The following is a 19,651-nucleotide window of genomic DNA, read 5'->3' as shown; positions in this document are numbered from 1 at the left end:
GTCACATGCCAACGTTTTAAATATTTTCTATATCTCAAATTGGATTAACAGAATTCAAATGCAGACTAAAGATTCACCATGGAAACACCAGTTATAAGTTTCTGGTAATTTATGTGCGATTTTGGTTACACAAATTTAAATTTGTATATTAAGGGGTTGAGCAAAAAAGTATTTTATCTCCTTCGAATATCTATATAATAAAAAAATCTATATTAGTTCTGATTATTTTTTATTTGTCCACTTATGCGTGGTTAGTAAAGATATAATTGTTTAAGGTATTTAGTGTTTGTTACGTATTGCATATATACTATTTTCCATACATGTTATGTATGTAGTTAACAATTGGAAACACTTGTAAAGTGAAAGAAAGTTTTACTATGTTTTAATAATAGTACTTTGTTTAAATAATTATATATTTTTACTTATTGATACAATTTTAGTGTTTATATATTCATAGTTATTTTCATTTTAATGCCTTATTTTTGTATAAATAATGTTTAATGTTGCTTTTTATGTTAATTAAGGGAATACAGAGACAAATAGTTAAACATTAGTATTAAGAAAAAGAGGATTTCTAAGAAATGTGTAATGACACTGGTTGTTATTGGCCAGAGTTGTCTAATTTTTAGTTTATTTCAACATTTTAATCATACACTTTTTCATTGTGTTGATATGTACATACGTTATGCTTAATTTTAACTGCTTTCATCTATTGAAAATTCAAAATATCAATAAACAATTGGGATGATAATAATCGAAGGAACTTTATTTTACATTCAAGCCGGTTGTGAAGCACCATGCTGGTAACACATGATGCTTATCCTGGTCCCATTGATTGCTGTGTTTGATTTCTACCTCCTGTGGCTATACAAAGGCTCAAACATAAATGCTACTTGTTTGTTTTTAGGCATTCAGCATTTGGCATCCATTTATTTACATGTTTAGGTTATAATAGATTTCTTATCTGAGTTATATTGCATTTTCTTTGATAAACATGAATAAGGGTAGTGTATATTTTTAAATACAATATTAGGTTGTCTGTTCTTAACTGTATGACAATATGTCATAAATTGAAATTGACTTAAATTGTAAATACTTGTGTCTTTATGTGTTCACAACCATTTTTTCAATAATAATGATAATAAGTCATACAACTCAAAGCACATACGTGTCCTTTTATTTTATGCTTTCCGGTGGTTTGTAGAGAAATATCAGTGAATTAAAACTGATAATTCACTGTTTCAAAAAGTGAAAAATAACAGTGAAAATTATCGATAATTGTCACTGTTTTACTGTGAAATGACATCATTTTTTGACGAAATAACGTCATTATTCCAGCGAAATTCTCCAGTTAAACTCTTTTACAATGTAAATAATCGGTGAAAAAAAGCAAAAATAAAATATTTTTTTTAGATTTTGTGAAATATCGATATGGATTCACTCGTGAACATAGAAAATATATATTTTCACTAGTGGCTGCGCCACTTGTGAACACATTATGTTATATGATCAATCGTGAATTAATATCAATATTCCACCGAACCCAACAAATATCCCCTATATATTCCATTCAGGGATTATTATTTTTTATTAACTTCTTCTAAATATGTTTGCTTACACAATTAGCAAACTTTGATTTGAAGTAATATGCAAATAAATTCAGTTTCTATTACAATGTGTGTAGTATTTCATTTATTTTTTTCTCTATTATTATTAATTATTTTTAACATTATTCCCTACTGTTTTATAGTTTTGTTATTATTCAACATTTCTGTTTTAAAATAGTTCTTTCAACTTATGGCTGTAATTTATACCCAATATTTGTATGTGTATACTGTGCAATATGTGTATATTTTTATACTGTTCATTTTTATGTAACATAAGACTTGAAAAGGTGCACACAATGCTTGTTTTCTATTTTGTTAAACACTATGTGACCTTGAAAAACGTATGTATTAATTGGTGATATCATTGAAGAAATATACTATTTTATTCTTTAAACACATGTTTTAGCATTATATTACTAATTTTAATATAAGATCTAGTTGTGTTATTTCTTGAAGTTTTTCTTTATGAATCATTCACCACTTTCAGATCTTTTTTATTGATAACTGCTATTCCAATTATATGCATTGTTTGACATATGTATGGTCATTTATAAAGAACAAATACGACATAATGAACAAGGTAAAAACTAGATTTGGTGTAAAAGCTTAACAAAATTAAGGTTAGTGAACTAAAAAAGTCTCAATCCGAATGTTAAGAAAACATTGTTATCTATTGGATTTAACATAATCTGAATTAACTGAATAACCATGCGTGTGGATAGGAACATTAATTTGAGAACTGCATCTATAATACATCACGGACTCTACATGAGTCAATATACGCTCCGTAAATACATGTATTGTTGATATTTACACAGATATCAAAGTGTGACGTTAATTATTGTAATATCTTTAGAGTTCTTTTACCCAAGCATAACTGTAACAAATGCCTGAAATATTTTTGAAATATTTGAGATATTGATTAATTTGTTTTCATTTGTTGATGTATTGCTAAAGCCTATGCCAACCTTCGCACAGCCCTTCCCCCACACCGCTTAGAGCATTGTCCGTGTCCAGAGTGAAGGGGAGTGTTGTTCATAACATATAAGTGTGTACCATATGAATATCTCAAACTATTTGATACTGCATGCATGAATCTCTTATGTGTATCTTACCATGTTGATATCTCTATCTTTTATAAATTAATAAAAACAGTATCAAAATAATTTGAATTTCTCTTTAATCATACCCTTCAATGAGAAGTGCAATGCCTTATGAAAACAACGTCACCCGTTTAACAAGCAAAATGTGAATACCCTGTGGTGAAGTTTGTACTTCGCCCCAACGGAACATCAACCCAAAATAATTGACAATAAACAAAATAAACTTTGTTTCAAATGAGCCAATTATTTTTTATTCGGTTTAATATAGTTTAAACCTTTTTATTTTAGCTTGATTGCATCGACAAGCATGATGCTTATTTAAATGCTCTCGAGTCTGTCTCTTTGGACTAAGAACCAGTACTTGTTGTCTGAGGATGACAGAGGAAACGCTGCCACAATGGGGATCGAACCCAGGCCCTCTTGGTTGCTAGGCAGACACCATATATGCTTCACTACGGCAACATTATTAAAGTTGTTGCAAATACAAATTTCCATCTTTTAAGGGACCAGTTAACAGTTTGGAAAAAAATATTTTTTTTTAAAGATAACCTTAAATTCAAGAAAAAATGTGTCCATTGTAACCATACAAGCAAACTAAGACTCCTGACTAAGAAACATTTTACACATGTCTTTTTGTTTATGTCAAAGTGTCAGAAAATAAAGCATTTGTTATCCATTTATAATCTTATTTGAAATCTCTTACGCTTTATCACGGCCGGAAGTTGTGTCCAATGTAAGTATCTTTCATAATACTTCATTCATGCTGATCGAACAGTTTAGTGCTGAAATTTAACCTTAACTGATCCATTTAATGTACAACTGATGGACGGGTTTTAAAGGCATTTTTTATAGCATTTAAACACGTTCAGCATTTTTACTTTCTGTGAATTATTGATGAATAAAACATTGATCTGGATTTGCAGTCAAGAGTGGATTGATGATGCATCATTACGCTTAATGCAATTAGTTTAAACCTTTGTATTGTGTCGCCTGACTAAGGTAAGGGGACATACAGGTGTTACTTTTTTGGCGGTGTCGTCGGCTTTGTCGACGGCGGCGTCGCACTTTTAGAAAAATGCTAATAACTTCTGTGTCCCTTCAGATATTACTTTCATATTTTGTATGCATGTGTATCTGGACAACACCTTTCTATGCGTATACAATTGTTTACCATGTGACCTTGACCTCAAACTTGATATCAGCGTTCAGGTTTCGATATCTGCAACAGCGATTCGAAAAAGGCTCATAACGTGTGTGTCCCTTTAGATATTGCTTTCATATTGGGTATGCATATGTATCAGAAAACACCTTTACATGCGCATACAATTGTTTATCCCTTTGACCTTGACCTTGAACCTGAGGTCAGCGTTCAGGTTTTGAAATCTGCGACCGCGATTCGAAAAAGGCTCATAACTACTGTGTCCCTTCAGATATTGCTTTCATATTTGGTATGCGTGTGTATCTGGACCAAACTTTTTCATGCGCATACAATTTTTGACACCATTGACCTTGACCTTTAACTTAGGTCAGCGTTCAGGCTTCGGAATCTGCAACCGCGATTCGAAAAAGGCTCATACCTACTGTGTCCCTACATATATTGCTTTCATATTTGGTACGCATGTGTATCTGGACAACACTTTTCCATGCGCATGCAATTGTTGAACTTGGGGTCCGCGTTCAGGTTTTTTTTAAATCTGCGACCACGATTCAAAAAAGCTCATAAAGTCTATGTCCCTTCAGATATTGCTTTCATATTTGGTATGCATGTGTATCTGGACAAGACCTTCCATGCGCATAAACGTTTTGAGCCTTGTGACCTTGACCTTGCAGTAAGGGTCCGCATTAAGATTTCGAAATCTGTTACCACGACCAAAAAAAGGTTCATAACTTCTATGTCTTGTGCTTTATTTTAAACCTTTTTAATTATAATAATAAAAATAAACGACTTAATATTTGTGAACTTTGACAGTTATAAAGATGTTGGTGAACTAGAAACGTACTACATCCACTACAAACCTGTGTGGATAGCAGTTTAGAATTGAAGAGAATTCACAATTTATAGCACAAAGGAGGGCATATTGTGTTTTGTCTTTCTGTGTGTTTTTGTTTGTTTGCTATTAGATTTACAATATTCATACAAAATTATTATGGTCATTCATTAAAAACAGTTTTGCTTATTCAATATGTTACTAAATAAAACAAAAAAGGGTATGTAACAACATGAAGAATTAATGCCCCATCCCCGATATAATAGTAAACAAGTAATACAGGTATGCTACCATCAGACGACACATCAAACTTGCGGAGTTCTAGTTTTAGCTCGATTGCATCGAAAGCCACAGGCTTATCAAAACGCTATCAAGTCCGTTTCCTGGGCCCACAACCAGTACTTGGTTTCTTTGGGGAAGATCTAGAGAACGCTCCCCGAGTGGGGATCGAACCCACGTCCTCCCAATTACTAGGCGGACACCATATCCATTACGCCACGGAGAACTCACTTTGTGGTTTACCAGATTTACCAAGTCGTATGTACTAAACAGCCCTTGTATTTTTAGACATTAAATCGTCGGTTTTAGGAACAATATAAGCAGTGTGACTTGTATTATTCAATGTGTGTGAGGTATAATTAAAAAAATATAATTGCTTAATAACTTTGGCTGACATAAACACTAATATTCAATATTATTTCCAATACCAACTTTGGTCTTCTTATATTCACGTCTTTGTATTTATTTGCGTCTACTATAAAGAATCTCAAATGTTCGCTTATTTTAAAAAGAAACTCTGATTCGGATACAAAATGTAAGAAGTACTATTTTCAGTGCACTTTTAGAATTGACCAAAATTTATAAATGAGAACACATTTTTACCCACTATTTGTTTTATATTAAAGTAAAAGAGATTTAATACAAACTGCATTTGTGCGAGATTTTAGGATGTTTTATCATACTGTTCTGCTCTTGAAAGACAAGCCTTTTAATTTTTGTCAGTTATTCATGTTCTTAAACGCTTTCCACTCAGAGTGAATATTTAATTTAACTAAACATACCCGTTCATTGTTTTGCAAAGTGTACTCAAACTGATATCTTTCATCCAATGCAGATACCAAATCACTCTTGAAAAATGAATGGCAATGTGGCTTACACATGAATTGAGTCATAGGTTATCATTGGTATGGAGTTGTTTGCCGAACACTGGTGAATTAAATAGTGTGGTCTTTGTCAGATTATCAGATTTCTTAAATGTTGTTCTCTAAAGTAATTATAATAATATCATGCACACATTCATTATGTTCACAGAAAGTTATTACTCATTTACTCAATTCATAGTGGTTATTCATTGTACCCCTCTTAAGTGTTTTATATGTCGGCTCCCTATTTTGATAAAAATATATATTGGCTTTTCATCGCCCTCCAAGGGCAGAGGGATATAGAATTGGCGTTGTCCGTCCGTCTGTCCGTTCGTTAGTTGAACAATTTTCCAGGGCTATTTCTCAGATACCATATTATCCTTTAACATGAAACTGCATGGGTTAATTGATATTAATGAGGAAGTGCCATGCTTAGAACCATAATACTTCATTTTCTTAAATAAGTCATTTCCCTTTTTAGATTGTGTTTGATGTAACTTTTCTAGGCTCTATCTCAGATACGATACAATATTTCAACATAAAATTCATGGTTGTGTAGAAATCAATGGGAAAAAGTGCCATGCACAAGCACCATAGCCCTAATTTTTTAATAAGAGTTAGTTCCCTTTTTGTAGGATGTAACTTTTCAGGGCTATATCTCAAATACGCTACGCGATTTCAACATGAAACTGTATGGTTGTATCAATAAGGCGAATGGCAATGCGTAAAAAAAATAACCCTACACCTACATTTAAATATGTTTTAGGATTATACCGTATATGAAGGGAATTGCGTCCATTTATAACACAAAATATATTTTTCGGGGGATATCAAATCACCGAATTTTCTTTTTTATTTTGTTGTTATCATGTCAAATTCTGTATTATTCTCCAGCACGAATGCATACAAATAATTTTAAACGGATTAAATGTTGATTTAGCTATGACGTATTGCTGATGTGTGTAATATTGATGTTTGATTAATGACTGTTTTTTAGACACAAGATTGAAGTATATATGTCAATTCAAGTCTAATCATAGGCAATTGTTCAATGTGTACCTTAAAATAAATCACGCTGTCTTCAGCTGATAGTTACGAACAACTTGGTAATCTAAGACCTAATGTGGTTGTGTCAGTCTCTTTAAAATTCTATGCCTGATTTTATTGCATGGGTTTAATTAATCAGCTACCTTATCAGTGCTATATTTGACTGAATTATATTAAACTAACAGTTTAAACATTGGTACTCTTTATTTGCGTTGATGGATTTGTTATTTCCAAAGTTCTAATGTAGCTTTCACATTTCAAAAAGTTCGACTACAGTCATTTGTTAAACCAATTTAAATTGTAAATACAGACACTGATAACCACGTTTGAGGCCAAGGTCTTTAGCTTAAAGATAGAAGCAATCTGGTATGACTCAACTAGGAAGTGTTCAGATTAACTGATAGTAATTAAAGTTAATATCATTATCATATCGTAAGTCTCATGATGATAGTTTAACGTTTATAAAATTGAAGGAACAACAGTTTTCATTTAATTACAAAAATACATTAAATAAAAACTGTTTTCATGAAATTAACAAGTGCCATGCTTTCACATGAGTCACGAAGTCATATGTGTTTGTATCGCTTTAAGGAAAAAAACGCGACATTTAAAAATAGCGAACGTTTTTGTCTTAGCCAGACGATCAAATCCAAAAGATTATTTGTCTTGTGGATTTATGCGAACATATTGTGCAACCTGTCCCTTATCTCGTGGCACATGACCTAGTATTAAATAATCCTCCTGGATTTCTTATCACCCACGTAGTGTACCCAGTTACTGCGATCTAGAAGTACCGAACTGCCGACAAAGCATTTTAGTTTAAATTGAACCTCTGATTAAGAAGAAATGCCTTTATCGTAGAAAATGGATTGCAACAGAATTCTACTGTTTTTTCATATTGTTATATTCTGCAATGTACAGCCGATTGTGCCAGGTATTTTGCTAAATGTTCGGATATTGTTTCATACAATTTAACGTGTATAAATATTCCCGAATAAAGGAACTTTTTATCATTTATAGCATTATCTGTTGTGTGAGTGTGTCTCTGCGTTTCTTTTATTCCTCTTTTTTACAACGATGGATATAACCAATGATGTATGTATAACTGTGTATGTGTAAGTTTTTATATAAGCAACTGAATATTTTATACGATCTTTTGTTGGAGTGTTGCTTAATATAAGAGTTGAGTCAAAATTAGTTATAGATGTTACATCAGACTCAAACCTATTCAAGAGACCATATGTTTGCGTCATTTTTTATCGAAGTCTTACGGAAAGTTATTCGTCGCAACTTTCGCGAGTCTAGTAAATTAATAAGGTTGGAGTGCTAGATACAGCCCAGGTCTACATTTACGCAGCTTCAGGCGCGGGCGGACCTCATTAACTTCGAAATTCACAGCCCAAACGGCATGTAAACAAAATGACATAGGGTCGCGTGGCCTTTCTTTACAAACTGTATTGTGTGGCCCCGTTTAAGTATGAGCTAGGTAATATACAGTACACAGTTGTAGAGTGTATACTTAAAATTTCTTATGAGTGTTCATTGTTCTATAGTGTCATTTAACATACATTATTATTTTCGAGCTCATAGTCCGTGTAATGTGCGTACATTTGATGTGCGTACAATTTATATAATGATACTAAAATAACTATAGTTCGCCCTCTATCTTTTTGTCGGCCTGTAAAAACTGAACTCAATCAAAAAGTAAATACAATGTGTTCTTCAAACTTGGTTTAAACTTTTAAAGAATGATAACGTATAACAATTACGCATATTGAACATAGTGAGCATTAAATACAATTTTGGAAATAAAAAAAGTTTGTTTCAAAAAATACTTTATTATATTGCTTAAGGCTAAAACCATTTCAAGAATACTATTTGGTCGTTTAATTTTATCATTGCGATCATCTGAGTTGTATATGAGGAATCAAAACAAAATGGTGGTCACATCAACTTTATATTTTAACATTTTATGACAGTAATGAATATTACAATCTTCGCCTGTCATGTCTTAATCTCGATGAAATATATGTGGCGTATTTGTGTCCTAGTCACGAGTTCGTATTCCCTGTCTACGACTTTCCGGTACTAATTTCTAAGTCGTTCTCACTAGTTGTTTGCATGACTTAATATTTGCACTTGCAACATCTATCACACCCTACTTTATAGATACCAGATATTGATTGGGACTTTTATATTGTATTCTTGTATATATTATTGTTGTAATGTTTTGTTGGGCTACCGTATAGCAAAATAAGGAAAAAGCTCTCTTCTTGGCTATACGTGTTGGTAGCCGTATGACAAACTTAGCGAAAGCTCTATTCGTGGCTATACATGTTCTTCGATCAATATACAAATTATGTTACAGAGCTTTATCGATACACGAGTTTACGCATTGACGGTGATTTGTGGTCATTTGCTGATACGAATGGGTCCGACTTTTTCGCTCGGATGTTGAATATATATATCAAACTTTTATTGAAATATCTTAGCTGTGTTGATACGTCACAGATTGAAGCCGCATAATGCATAAAAAATTTCCCATTGCTTTCTAAAAATAAGTGAATTAAAGAACCTTTATGATAAATACAGCAACAGTTACATTTAAATTATTTGAATGTCTTTTTTCAATTATTAAATATAATGATTCTGTTTACCATAAATGTTAAAGCTGATTCATACTGTTGCATTTCAAAATATTTTGTATGATACATCGATGTTTGAGCACTGAATCTACAATGCCTGTATTGTTGATATTTCCAAAGTTATTGCAGTGTGACGTTAATTCATTTAACATTTTTACCCAAGCATAACTGTAACAAATGCCTTAAATATTTTTGAAATATGTGAAATATTGAGATATTGATTTTTTTTTTCATTTTATGATGTATTGCTAAAGCCTATCACAACCTTTGCACATCACTTATATTTATAAGCTTTCTCCACACCGCATTTACCGTGTCTTGAGTATAAGGGCGTGTTGTTCAATAGATATAAGTGTGTACCCAAACGAATTGATCTCAAACTATTTGATACTGCATGCATGATATATCCATATTTTATAAATTAATAAAAACAGTATAAAAGTAATTTTAATTTCTTCATTAATCATACACTTCTATGAGAAGTTCAATGTCTATGAAAAACAACGTTGCCAGTTTATACACTTTCAAGCAAAATTTGAATACCCTGTGGTGAACTTTGTACTTAGCCCCTAACGGATAATCAGCCCATAATGATTGACAATAAATCAAAATATACTAATAAACCTTTTTCGAATAAGCCAATTATTTGTTGTTTGGTTTTATTTAATTTAGTTTAAACTTATTTTCTTTACCTGGCATCAACCTGCATGGCTTATTTTAATGCTCTCGAATCCGTTGACTGGGACTAAGAACCACTACTTGGTGTCTTTAGGAAAGATCGAAGGAACGCTACCACAGTGGGAATTGAACCCGTGACCTCCCAGTTGATAGGCGGGCACCATATCTACTAAACCACGACAAAATTATTATTCAATTTCAACATTAAGTTTGTGCATATACAAATTTCCTCCTTTAAAGGGACCAGTTCACAGTTTGGAAAAAAATTGCATTTTTTTTCTTAGATTCAAAAAATAATGTATTCATTGTAATTATACAAGCAAACTAAGACTCCTGACTAAGAAATATTATACACATGTATGTTTGTTTATGTAAACTTATCAGAAAGTAAAGCATTTGTATTAATCTATTATCTGGTTTGAAACTGTGTATGCGATAACACGGCTGACAGTTGTGTCCAATGTAAGTACCTTTGATGTGGCTTTAATAATACTTCATTCAGGTTGTTAAATCAGTTAAGTGCTGAAGTGTAGCCTTATCTGAGCCAGTTCATGTACAACTCATGGATAGTTTTTAAAGGCACTTGTTATGACATTTAAACAAATAAGCATTTTTACTTTCTTGGAATTATAGATGAATCAAACATTGAATTGGGCTTGCCGTCAAGAACGGATTGACGATGTAACGTTACGCTTTGTGCAATTGTGGTTTCAGCCCTAGTATTTGTAGAAATTAAAGCGTTGATACGAGGAATCTTGTAGCATTTTGCATACCTATGACTTTAATTATTCAATTGCTTGCTACTTAATTAATTGATTATAATTATTAAATAAATATGACAGACATCAACACTTAACTTCAATATTGTTCCCAATACCAGCATTGATCTATTTATAGTAATGTCTTTTTTAGGTGTATCTGATATACAGTAACTAAAATTTTCAAATACTAGTACGTTAAAACGAAACTCATTGATTCTGATAGTACGTGTAAAACGTACTATGTTCAGTGCACTTATAAAATCGATCCAAATATAGACCTGAGAACACATATGTATCCGCTTTTTGTTTTATGATAAAGTAAAATAGATTAAATACAAACTGCATTCATGTCAGATTGTAGGATGTTTTATCATACTGTTTTGCACTCGAAAGCAAAGCCTTTGAACTTTTATCAGTTATAAATGATCTGAATTATTGTCTTTCCTTTTAGAGTGAACAAATCAACGTGCCCATTCAAAGTCTTGCAATGTGTACGCAAACTGATATCGCTCATGCAATGAGGATACCCATGCACCCTTCAAAAATGGATGTACATGTAGCTTACAAATGAATTGAGTCATAGGTTATCATTGGTATGGGCTTGAAAGCCGACCACTTGTGAATTAAATAGTGTGGTCTTTTTCAGATTCTCAGATTTATACAATTTCGTTCTGTAAAGAAATGGCATAAGTATTATGCACACATTTCTTTTTTTGCAGTAAATTATTATATATTTACTCAATTTATAGTGGTATTTTAAGGTACCCCAACAGTGTTTTATATGTTGACTCCCTTTTTTGGCAAAATTTAACGTATTGTTTTTTGTATTAGGTAATATTATAAATTATTCTCCAACACGAATGCATACAAATAATTTTAAACGGATCACAACTTGCTGAGGTTATTTATGTATGATTGATGACGTTTACTTTGACACAATATTCTAGTACATGTGAATCCAACCCTGGGTATAGTCAACTGTTCAATAAGGCCCGTCAAATAAATCATGTTGTCTTTAGTTGATAGTGATGAACTACTTGGCTATCAAAGACTGCGCTTGTACAAACCTCTCTGATGTCGGAAGCATGATAGCAATGCCTAGGACTGATTGTGTCAACTACCGCATCAGTGCTTTTTTGAAACTAATTATATTTACTTAACAGATTAAATATTTGAACACTGGTAGACTTCGTTGATTTATTTGATATTGCTAAAACTCTTATTTAGCGTTCAACAAGTTGAACTTCATTCACCAGTAATCCCATTTAAACCGTATAGATATGAACTGATATCCACTTTAAGGCCAATGTCTTTTGCTTTAATCTAGAAGCCATCTAGCATGGCTGAAAAAGAAAGTATTCAGATTGACTGGAAGTAATTAAAGTAAATACCATTTGCATTTTAAGTCGTTACTTGGTATTTTGATATAAAGGTTATAGAAGGAAAATAGCTTATTTACACGATACACAAAATTAAAACTAGAAAATGGATGACTGCATTACAACAACTGACATGGTTTTACATAAATGTAGGCCTTACATAAGGCAATACATGTATATTGTTGAATATTATAATGAACACAATCATGCTATCACAGAGTGTTTTTGCAAGGCATGTTTAATGTCTATGATTATAATTGGCCAGAGGTTTTAGTATACGTATATTTCAACATTTTAATCTTAAATAAATATATACCGTTTTGAAAAGTGTTCTTTTCATCTGATGAAAATCTAAAATGACTCTCAATAATCGTTCCGACGAGACGTCATAAGAGTTGACAGTGGATGGTTGCTAACAGAACCTACTTCTTTTATTCTTCTAAAGCAAATAAATAGACCAATTTCTTAAATTTACACATTTATAAATACACGGAATTTGTTTTGAGCCTTAGGCAGGCGACAAAACGAACCGGATAATGTTGATCTGTGAGGCACTATTGTTCAATCAGTCCGTTATCTGGAGGTTTATGACCCAGTATTGAAAAAAACTCTTGGTGCTTTCTTATCGCACTCGTAATGTACCCAGGTACAGCAATATTAAGATACCAAATTACCGAGATAGACCGTTCAGTTCGAATTAAACAACCGTTTGTGAAGAAAATGACTTCATGACGCTAAAAGCCATGCATTGTCACAAACTGCTACTGTGGATTTATATATTTATATTCTGCACTGTTTCGCCGATGTACAAGGTATTTTGCTAAATGTTTGGATATTGTTTTTATAAAATTATACATGTATAAATATTTTTAAATAAGAGCTCATTAAATTTCAATATATGTTGTGAGCGTGTGTCTCTGTGTTTTTTTAATATAAATATGTATTCATCAGTTATTTGTTAACAACGATGAATATAACCAACAATGTATGTCTGTATTAAATCTAAATGTGACATTAAAGTTTAACTTGTTTTTTTATTGTAAAAGCATGCACATCAACTTAATATTTAAAAAATATATATATTAATCCCATTGTTTGTTTATTTAAAGCGCTTGCTTAAGAGTCGATATACATGCAATCTTTTGTTGGAGCGTTTGCTTATATCAGAGTTAAGTGTAATTATTTCTATACGTTACATAAAGCTCAACCATATTCAATAGACTATATGTTTGTGTTAAATTGTGTCGCAGTCCTGTGGGCAGCTATTCATCGAAACGTTCGTGAGTCTAGTAAGTTAATACGGTTGGAGTGCTAGCATACAACCCAGGTCCTACACGTATGCAGCTTCAGGCACGGACGGACCTTATACACTTCGAAACTCACAGTCAAAACGTCATGAAACAATAGGATAGAGGGTCGCTTGACCTTTCTTTGTAGACTTTCGTGTGTGAAACACTTGCCCCGTCCTATTTTAAGTATGAGCTAGGTAATATAGATGAGAGTGTAATTCTGAGATATTTTTAATTTGTTTGCGTTAAGCATTTTTTAAGACAAATGTGGGATTTGCCGATTGTATAAAATGTGGATTTTTACAAATAGTGAGTCAACACTGTACTTGTCTTCGAGTTATTTTTTAATATGATGAATTAATATACACGATTGGTGTCACTCTAGGGACTTTAAGCATTCTAAAACTTCCAAACCTCTTTAACATTAAAGGCATCTTAGCAGGATTTATCCCCCTCACACATAATGACGTTCCTAGTGCACCACACTATACGGAAATGAATCCTCCGTACAAAGATTTTACGCATGAAATATAAAATTATTTCATCCTCGAACAATGGCTTGAAACAAGTTTGGTTTTCCAAAGAACTTGCTTTTAATGTACCTTAAAAACGACTTACGAATTACTTCCACGCCAAATGTAAGAGGTTTGAACTATATACAAATAAATGATTGTCGGTCAGTGATATAAGTCGTCTGTGGTGTTGTAATGTATTTTTTTAATTTAAGTTAGGCTATAATTTTAGTGTCACAAACTGGAACCGTTTTTCCCCACTTTTAAATGTATGTTTTTTTCTAGTTGAAACACCATTCACGGGTTATATCATGGTAGACATGGGGTAATGATTGTCTAATGCTATGTATTTATTTATGTATATAATACGGACGCTACGACCATTACATTTTAAGATTTCGATTTTCTTTTTAAATTCAAGTTGCAGGTGCCTCTACATACGAATCATCGACTGTCGCCACTAAAACGACGGTACCGACAACAACCGCACCGTACTCTACCAACGAATCATCGAGTGTCGATAACAAAACGACAGTACCGACAACAAGCGCATCGTCATCCACACATACATTAAATGCCACTGACGATCAAGGTTCGTTATCATATATGAATAAATAGTATAGCATAGTTTTCTTGCTCACAAACAAGATCAGTCTGACGTTGATGTAAACAGTAAATCAATGGTTTGATATCTTTGTTTTGAAGCAGTCCGTGAATATCGATTATTTTAATAATGCTTTGTTAATGTTGTAAATGTATATTGCATGATGTTTTACACATTCGTCAATTTACAACAATAACACCTTGTAATTTGATTTCTTTTGGCATACAAAAGTAAACCGAAGTTATCTATAATTGTAATATAAAGACATAAGTTAGTAAGTTCAAGACGAAACGCTTCTTTTGTATTAGTATATTGAAGTCAATTGCAATAATCATAATTCAAATTCAGTTTATTGCATCTGCATACACATGTAATGGAACATAAGCAATAGATTAAATTTAAGTACACAGTTGTAGAGATTGAACATAGATTATCAAGTGGTATTTCATTTTTTTAAATCTCCTTCAACATATAGTATTATATTCGAGATTATAGTCCGTGTAATGTGCTTACAATTGATTTAATCAATAATGATATTGGCATAGCTATAGCTCGCCATTTTTGCGGTCGGATATTGAATATAATATCTTACTGTTTATTGAAAGATCTTATCTGCGGGTTTACTTGATAGATTACGGTCGCATGTTCTATACAATATTTCCAATTGAATTTCATTTCAAAGAAATGAATTATGATTGGGGCAAACTAAATTACATATATTCACATGGTATGAATTCAGAACAAATAAACTTTTTTTCTCAAAATAAGTATATTTAAGAAAATTCATTTGTAATCAAGCAACGATAACACTGGCTTATATGAATGCGTTATTTCATTTATTCAATGTACTTATGGTGTTTAAAGTGCCCATTCGCGGAATAGATTGCTGTTTTGCATAAAAATCGTAAAGCGAGAGATAAACTTTACATAAATTCGTTGAAATATATTTTTTTTATCGAGGTTGACATCGAAATCCTGGTCAAAATCGGTTTTGACTCTATAAAATAATATATAAATGATCATTGATAAATATAATAGGCGAAAATCATTGCACCGTCGCGAGTTATGCAAATTATATATATATTTAGCTTTCGCTAAACATTATTAGCATATGGAAGATAAATGCATAGATTTAGCAAAAACGTAGCGTTGCAACTTAGTTTCCGTCTGTAACAAATGTATTTACATTTGTTCTTACCTTCTCTCCGTTAAATTCGCTCGTTTCCGCAATTTTGTTTGTTTATTTTGAATTAACATGTCGAATCATGAATATTAATTAGTTCGTTTTCGTGCTTTACCGGACTCGACCCCAAAATAAAAATTGCTATATTGTTTGTTTTCGATTTCAACCGGACTTTCAGTGATATTCTCAATAAAAACACGTTTTTTACGATTCTGCCCATATATATCTCCGCGAACGGGAACTTTAACATAAATGTAAAAGCCGATCCCTCCGTTTTCGGATTGCATTTTGCATTTTCATATATGGCGTTATTTCGTACTATAAATCGATATATATATATATATATATATATATATATATATATATATATATATATATATATATATATATATATATATATATATATATATATATATATTTATATATATTATTTTTCACTAACTTGCGATATGGCAAATAGGATTACCTGTTACTTGCAGTTTGATTATTTTAGATTGAATGTATAAACCAATACCAAGTGCCTTATTGAATAATATATTAGTTGAAGTCTTCACGCTTCCAACTGATTGCTAGTCAATGCAAGCTTCGTTATATCTTGATACCTAAACATTCCGTTGGTTAAGAGCCTGGTTAACGAGGTTCAATACCTGCAGCATATATAAGGTTCGATTGACTCTCTTTCAGCGTCCCTTACCATTCATGTTGACACTGATTAAATGCCTACATCCAATACCGAAGTTTATGGGGTAAAACGTTGCAAAAGTATTGACTGTAAAACGTGTGCAACATAATCTTGATGCGACGGGAATCGCAAAAAGTGCTAGGTATTTATAGCATAATCCTTTTTAATATCTTAGCCGGAAGTGTAATTGCTTCTACTTCAAACGCTTTGTCGAAGTTAATAACAGCGAATTATGCAGCAACAACTACTACCGCACCACCAGCAAAAACTAACATGATGTTCCAGGTAATTGTTCTTATTCCAATTAATGCAATATTATCTGCAAACGAGCCACAGACGTGCTATATTTTTAATACAAATGTCAATGATTAAACGCATGCATAATCCGTTCAAAGGCGCTAATGCTAATCATGTAAAACAGGAAGTCTCGGTAACGTGTGTTACTATTGTTCTGGTAGTTATTCGTGGTTATATTTGATTTTTAGCTCGGATATTTTCGGAGAAAACCCGAGGTATTGTCACAGCCAGCTCGTCGTCCGCCGTCCGGCGTCTGCCGTCCTCCGTCCGTGTCGTGCTTAAACCTTAACATTGGCTCTAAAAATAAAGTGCTTCCACCTACAACTTTGAAACTTCATATGTAGCTGCACCTTGATGAGTTCTACACGCCATACCCATGTTTTGGTCACTAGGTCAAGGTCACTGTGACCTCTTATATAAAACTTTAACATAGGCTCTAAAATCTTAGTGCTTCTACCTAAAACTCTGAAACTTCATATGCAGATGCACCTTGATGTGTTCTACACGCCACACTTTTATTTATTGAAAACTGCACCCACAGCCGAGCGTTGGCACCCGCTATGAGGTGCTCTTGTTATATGATTATGTTTTACATAGTGGACAAAGTATTATGTCACAGTATAATATTTTGTATAATTATCCAATTCACTTTAGGCATGCTAAAACATCGTATACAGCTTACTACTTTTTTAAATAAGTGGGCAATATTGATAAATTATATAAACAAACGAATAAACATTCAGCAGATAACATTTTGATTCTTTTCATGATAACGTATTTCGTTACCGGATTGTCAACCATCGAGCGGTGCTAACAATAAAACAACGGAAAACCGGAAATGATCGAACTGCGAAATTACAAATGTGCCATGCAGTGAGTTATGATATTTATATCTGTACACTGTTTTTAATAAACAACAACACAATATTGTATTTAGCTAGAAAGATTTGCGATTTCGTTTTTGTTTTTAGAAACCTATAGGTTTTCGTTACGTACAAACCGTGCTAACAAGAAACACGATTTGTTTCTGAAATCGCAATGACTTGTCAGAACATGCCTTTTAGTTTTCATTCGTATTTGTTTCGTTAATATGTATTCGATAATCGTTTCACAACACATTAAATATGCAAATCAATTTCCAATTATATGTGTAGCCACTGCTCATTATATATTAGTGTGAGAATACGTTACACATAGGTTGCCTTAATTTTACTGTTCATCCAATACATAGTTTGTTTAAACACTATATATTAAATGTATTAATCTATTGTTAATCACAATCTATGTTCCGAATGTAACCTCATGTTTTTAATGGACAAAGTCATAGGCTTTGGTAACTTCCCATTGACGTGCCATCCTGTTACCACGACACGTCAATTCACAGTTTTGAAATGTGTACCAAAACTGACAACTCTCATACAATGCAGATAGCCATACACGTTTCAAAAATGGATTGATATTTATCCCATTTTCAACGCGACATTGACGGTATAACACCTTATGGAATATAGTAGCCTGTATTCAACACTGTGGGATATACCTGTCACGTGCACGGACTACTATTTACTTTACAACTAAATGATTTTTCATAATTAATAAAGTCGAGACAACTTTAGCTGCAAAATTATACGACCTTCAACCTTTAAATCTAGTCATATGACATAATTTTTCGCCATCCGTATAATGAATCAGCTGCTTGATGGCGTCATAAAATGACACTTATTGCGTCATTTTCCCCAAAAAAAATGACGATTTATTATAAACGCGACTTATTTCACATGTACATGTACTGTATATCGACATACGGTATTTGAATTGTCAATTAATCACATTTTCCTTATTTCTTGTAATCTTAATTGTTTATAATCCATGCATATACTTTTGACATTTAAGAATGTACAACAAGCCATACAAATATCGCACAATTCATAAATAATCTGCAATATTTGCTATCCGATTTAATTCGCGTTAAGCATAGAGCTGTGTAAAGTATAAGATGGTAAAAATAGCACCACACTGGAATTCAGAACGTCCCATTTTGTACACGGGTATTATCCACTGATTTATCTGTTGTGTAATGGAATGTTTTCCATTCTTTGTGTATTTATATATTTAAATTATGTTCGTGTACACAATAAGGATATATATCATAGACAAATAACATTGTGCAAGTTTAAACATAATTATGTTTGTATGCAGAAATCTGCAAATGCATCCGAGTTTACCAACGGCTATTATTTGATAAACTGCTCCGGTTCATTTTAACAGCAGTAATGTTCATAGAGTACATGACGTAGCGTGTGACGAATAAGAAAGTTTAACGAGTTCATAAATTCATTTGAAAATAGTGACAGAATGGCATAAGGGTCTTTATTTAAATATGGTAAAATAATTATTAAAGACCCTAGATGCAAAATCGCCAATTATTGAGTTAAATGGATTATTAGATGGATTTTAAAGGATAATTAAAGGTAAGATACTAGTTCGAACGTGTTTTGGTTTTTGTTTGTACTTTTGTCGTTCCCTGTTCTCGGGGAAATGATTTTAACATTGGGGCCATTAATGCATTGGATCACACACGGCATACCCATAACATTATATAAAAAACACGTTATGCGCGTCCTTAAATTCGTCGTCCGAAGTCGGAAAACGTATTGCCCTGCATATTAAGTCAATTTAAGTGTCAGTCGCTGCAATTGTCTGTTTACTCGTCGATAGTGTACATGTAGAATCT

At 32.5% G+C, this 19,651-nt stretch overlaps 1 protein-coding gene across 50 annotated transcripts in view; it reads left to right on the top strand.

The window, feature by feature from the left end:
• The first annotated feature begins 7,623 nt into the window (after positions 1-7,623).
• Positions 7,624-19,651, top strand: part of LOC127854079 (sushi, von Willebrand factor type A, EGF and pentraxin domain-containing protein 1-like) — a 92,333-nt gene continuing 80,305 nt past the window's right edge. For 14 of the 50 annotated variants that reach the window (XM_052389029.1, XM_052389027.1, XM_052389026.1 and 11 more), the window contains exons 1-2: positions 7,628-7,821; positions 14,573-14,743. In XM_052389029.1, coding sequence (XP_052244989.1) covers positions 7,752-7,821; positions 14,573-14,743 — 241 coding nt within the window. In that variant the 5' untranslated portion in view covers positions 7,628-7,751. Of the gene's footprint in view, positions 7,822-14,572; positions 14,744-19,651 lie in introns of all 50 variants that reach the window. The other 36 variants (XM_052389052.1, XM_052389053.1, XM_052389049.1 and 33 more) reach the window with 11 other exon arrangements.

This window comes from Dreissena polymorpha, chromosome 12, assembly GCF_020536995.1.
Source record: "Dreissena polymorpha isolate Duluth1 chromosome 12, UMN_Dpol_1.0, whole genome shotgun sequence".
NCBI lineage: Eukaryota > Metazoa > Mollusca > Bivalvia > Myida > Dreissenidae > Dreissena > Dreissena polymorpha.
The sequence above is the reverse complement of the archived record's forward strand: the minus strand, read 5'-3'. Positions and strand labels throughout refer to the sequence as shown.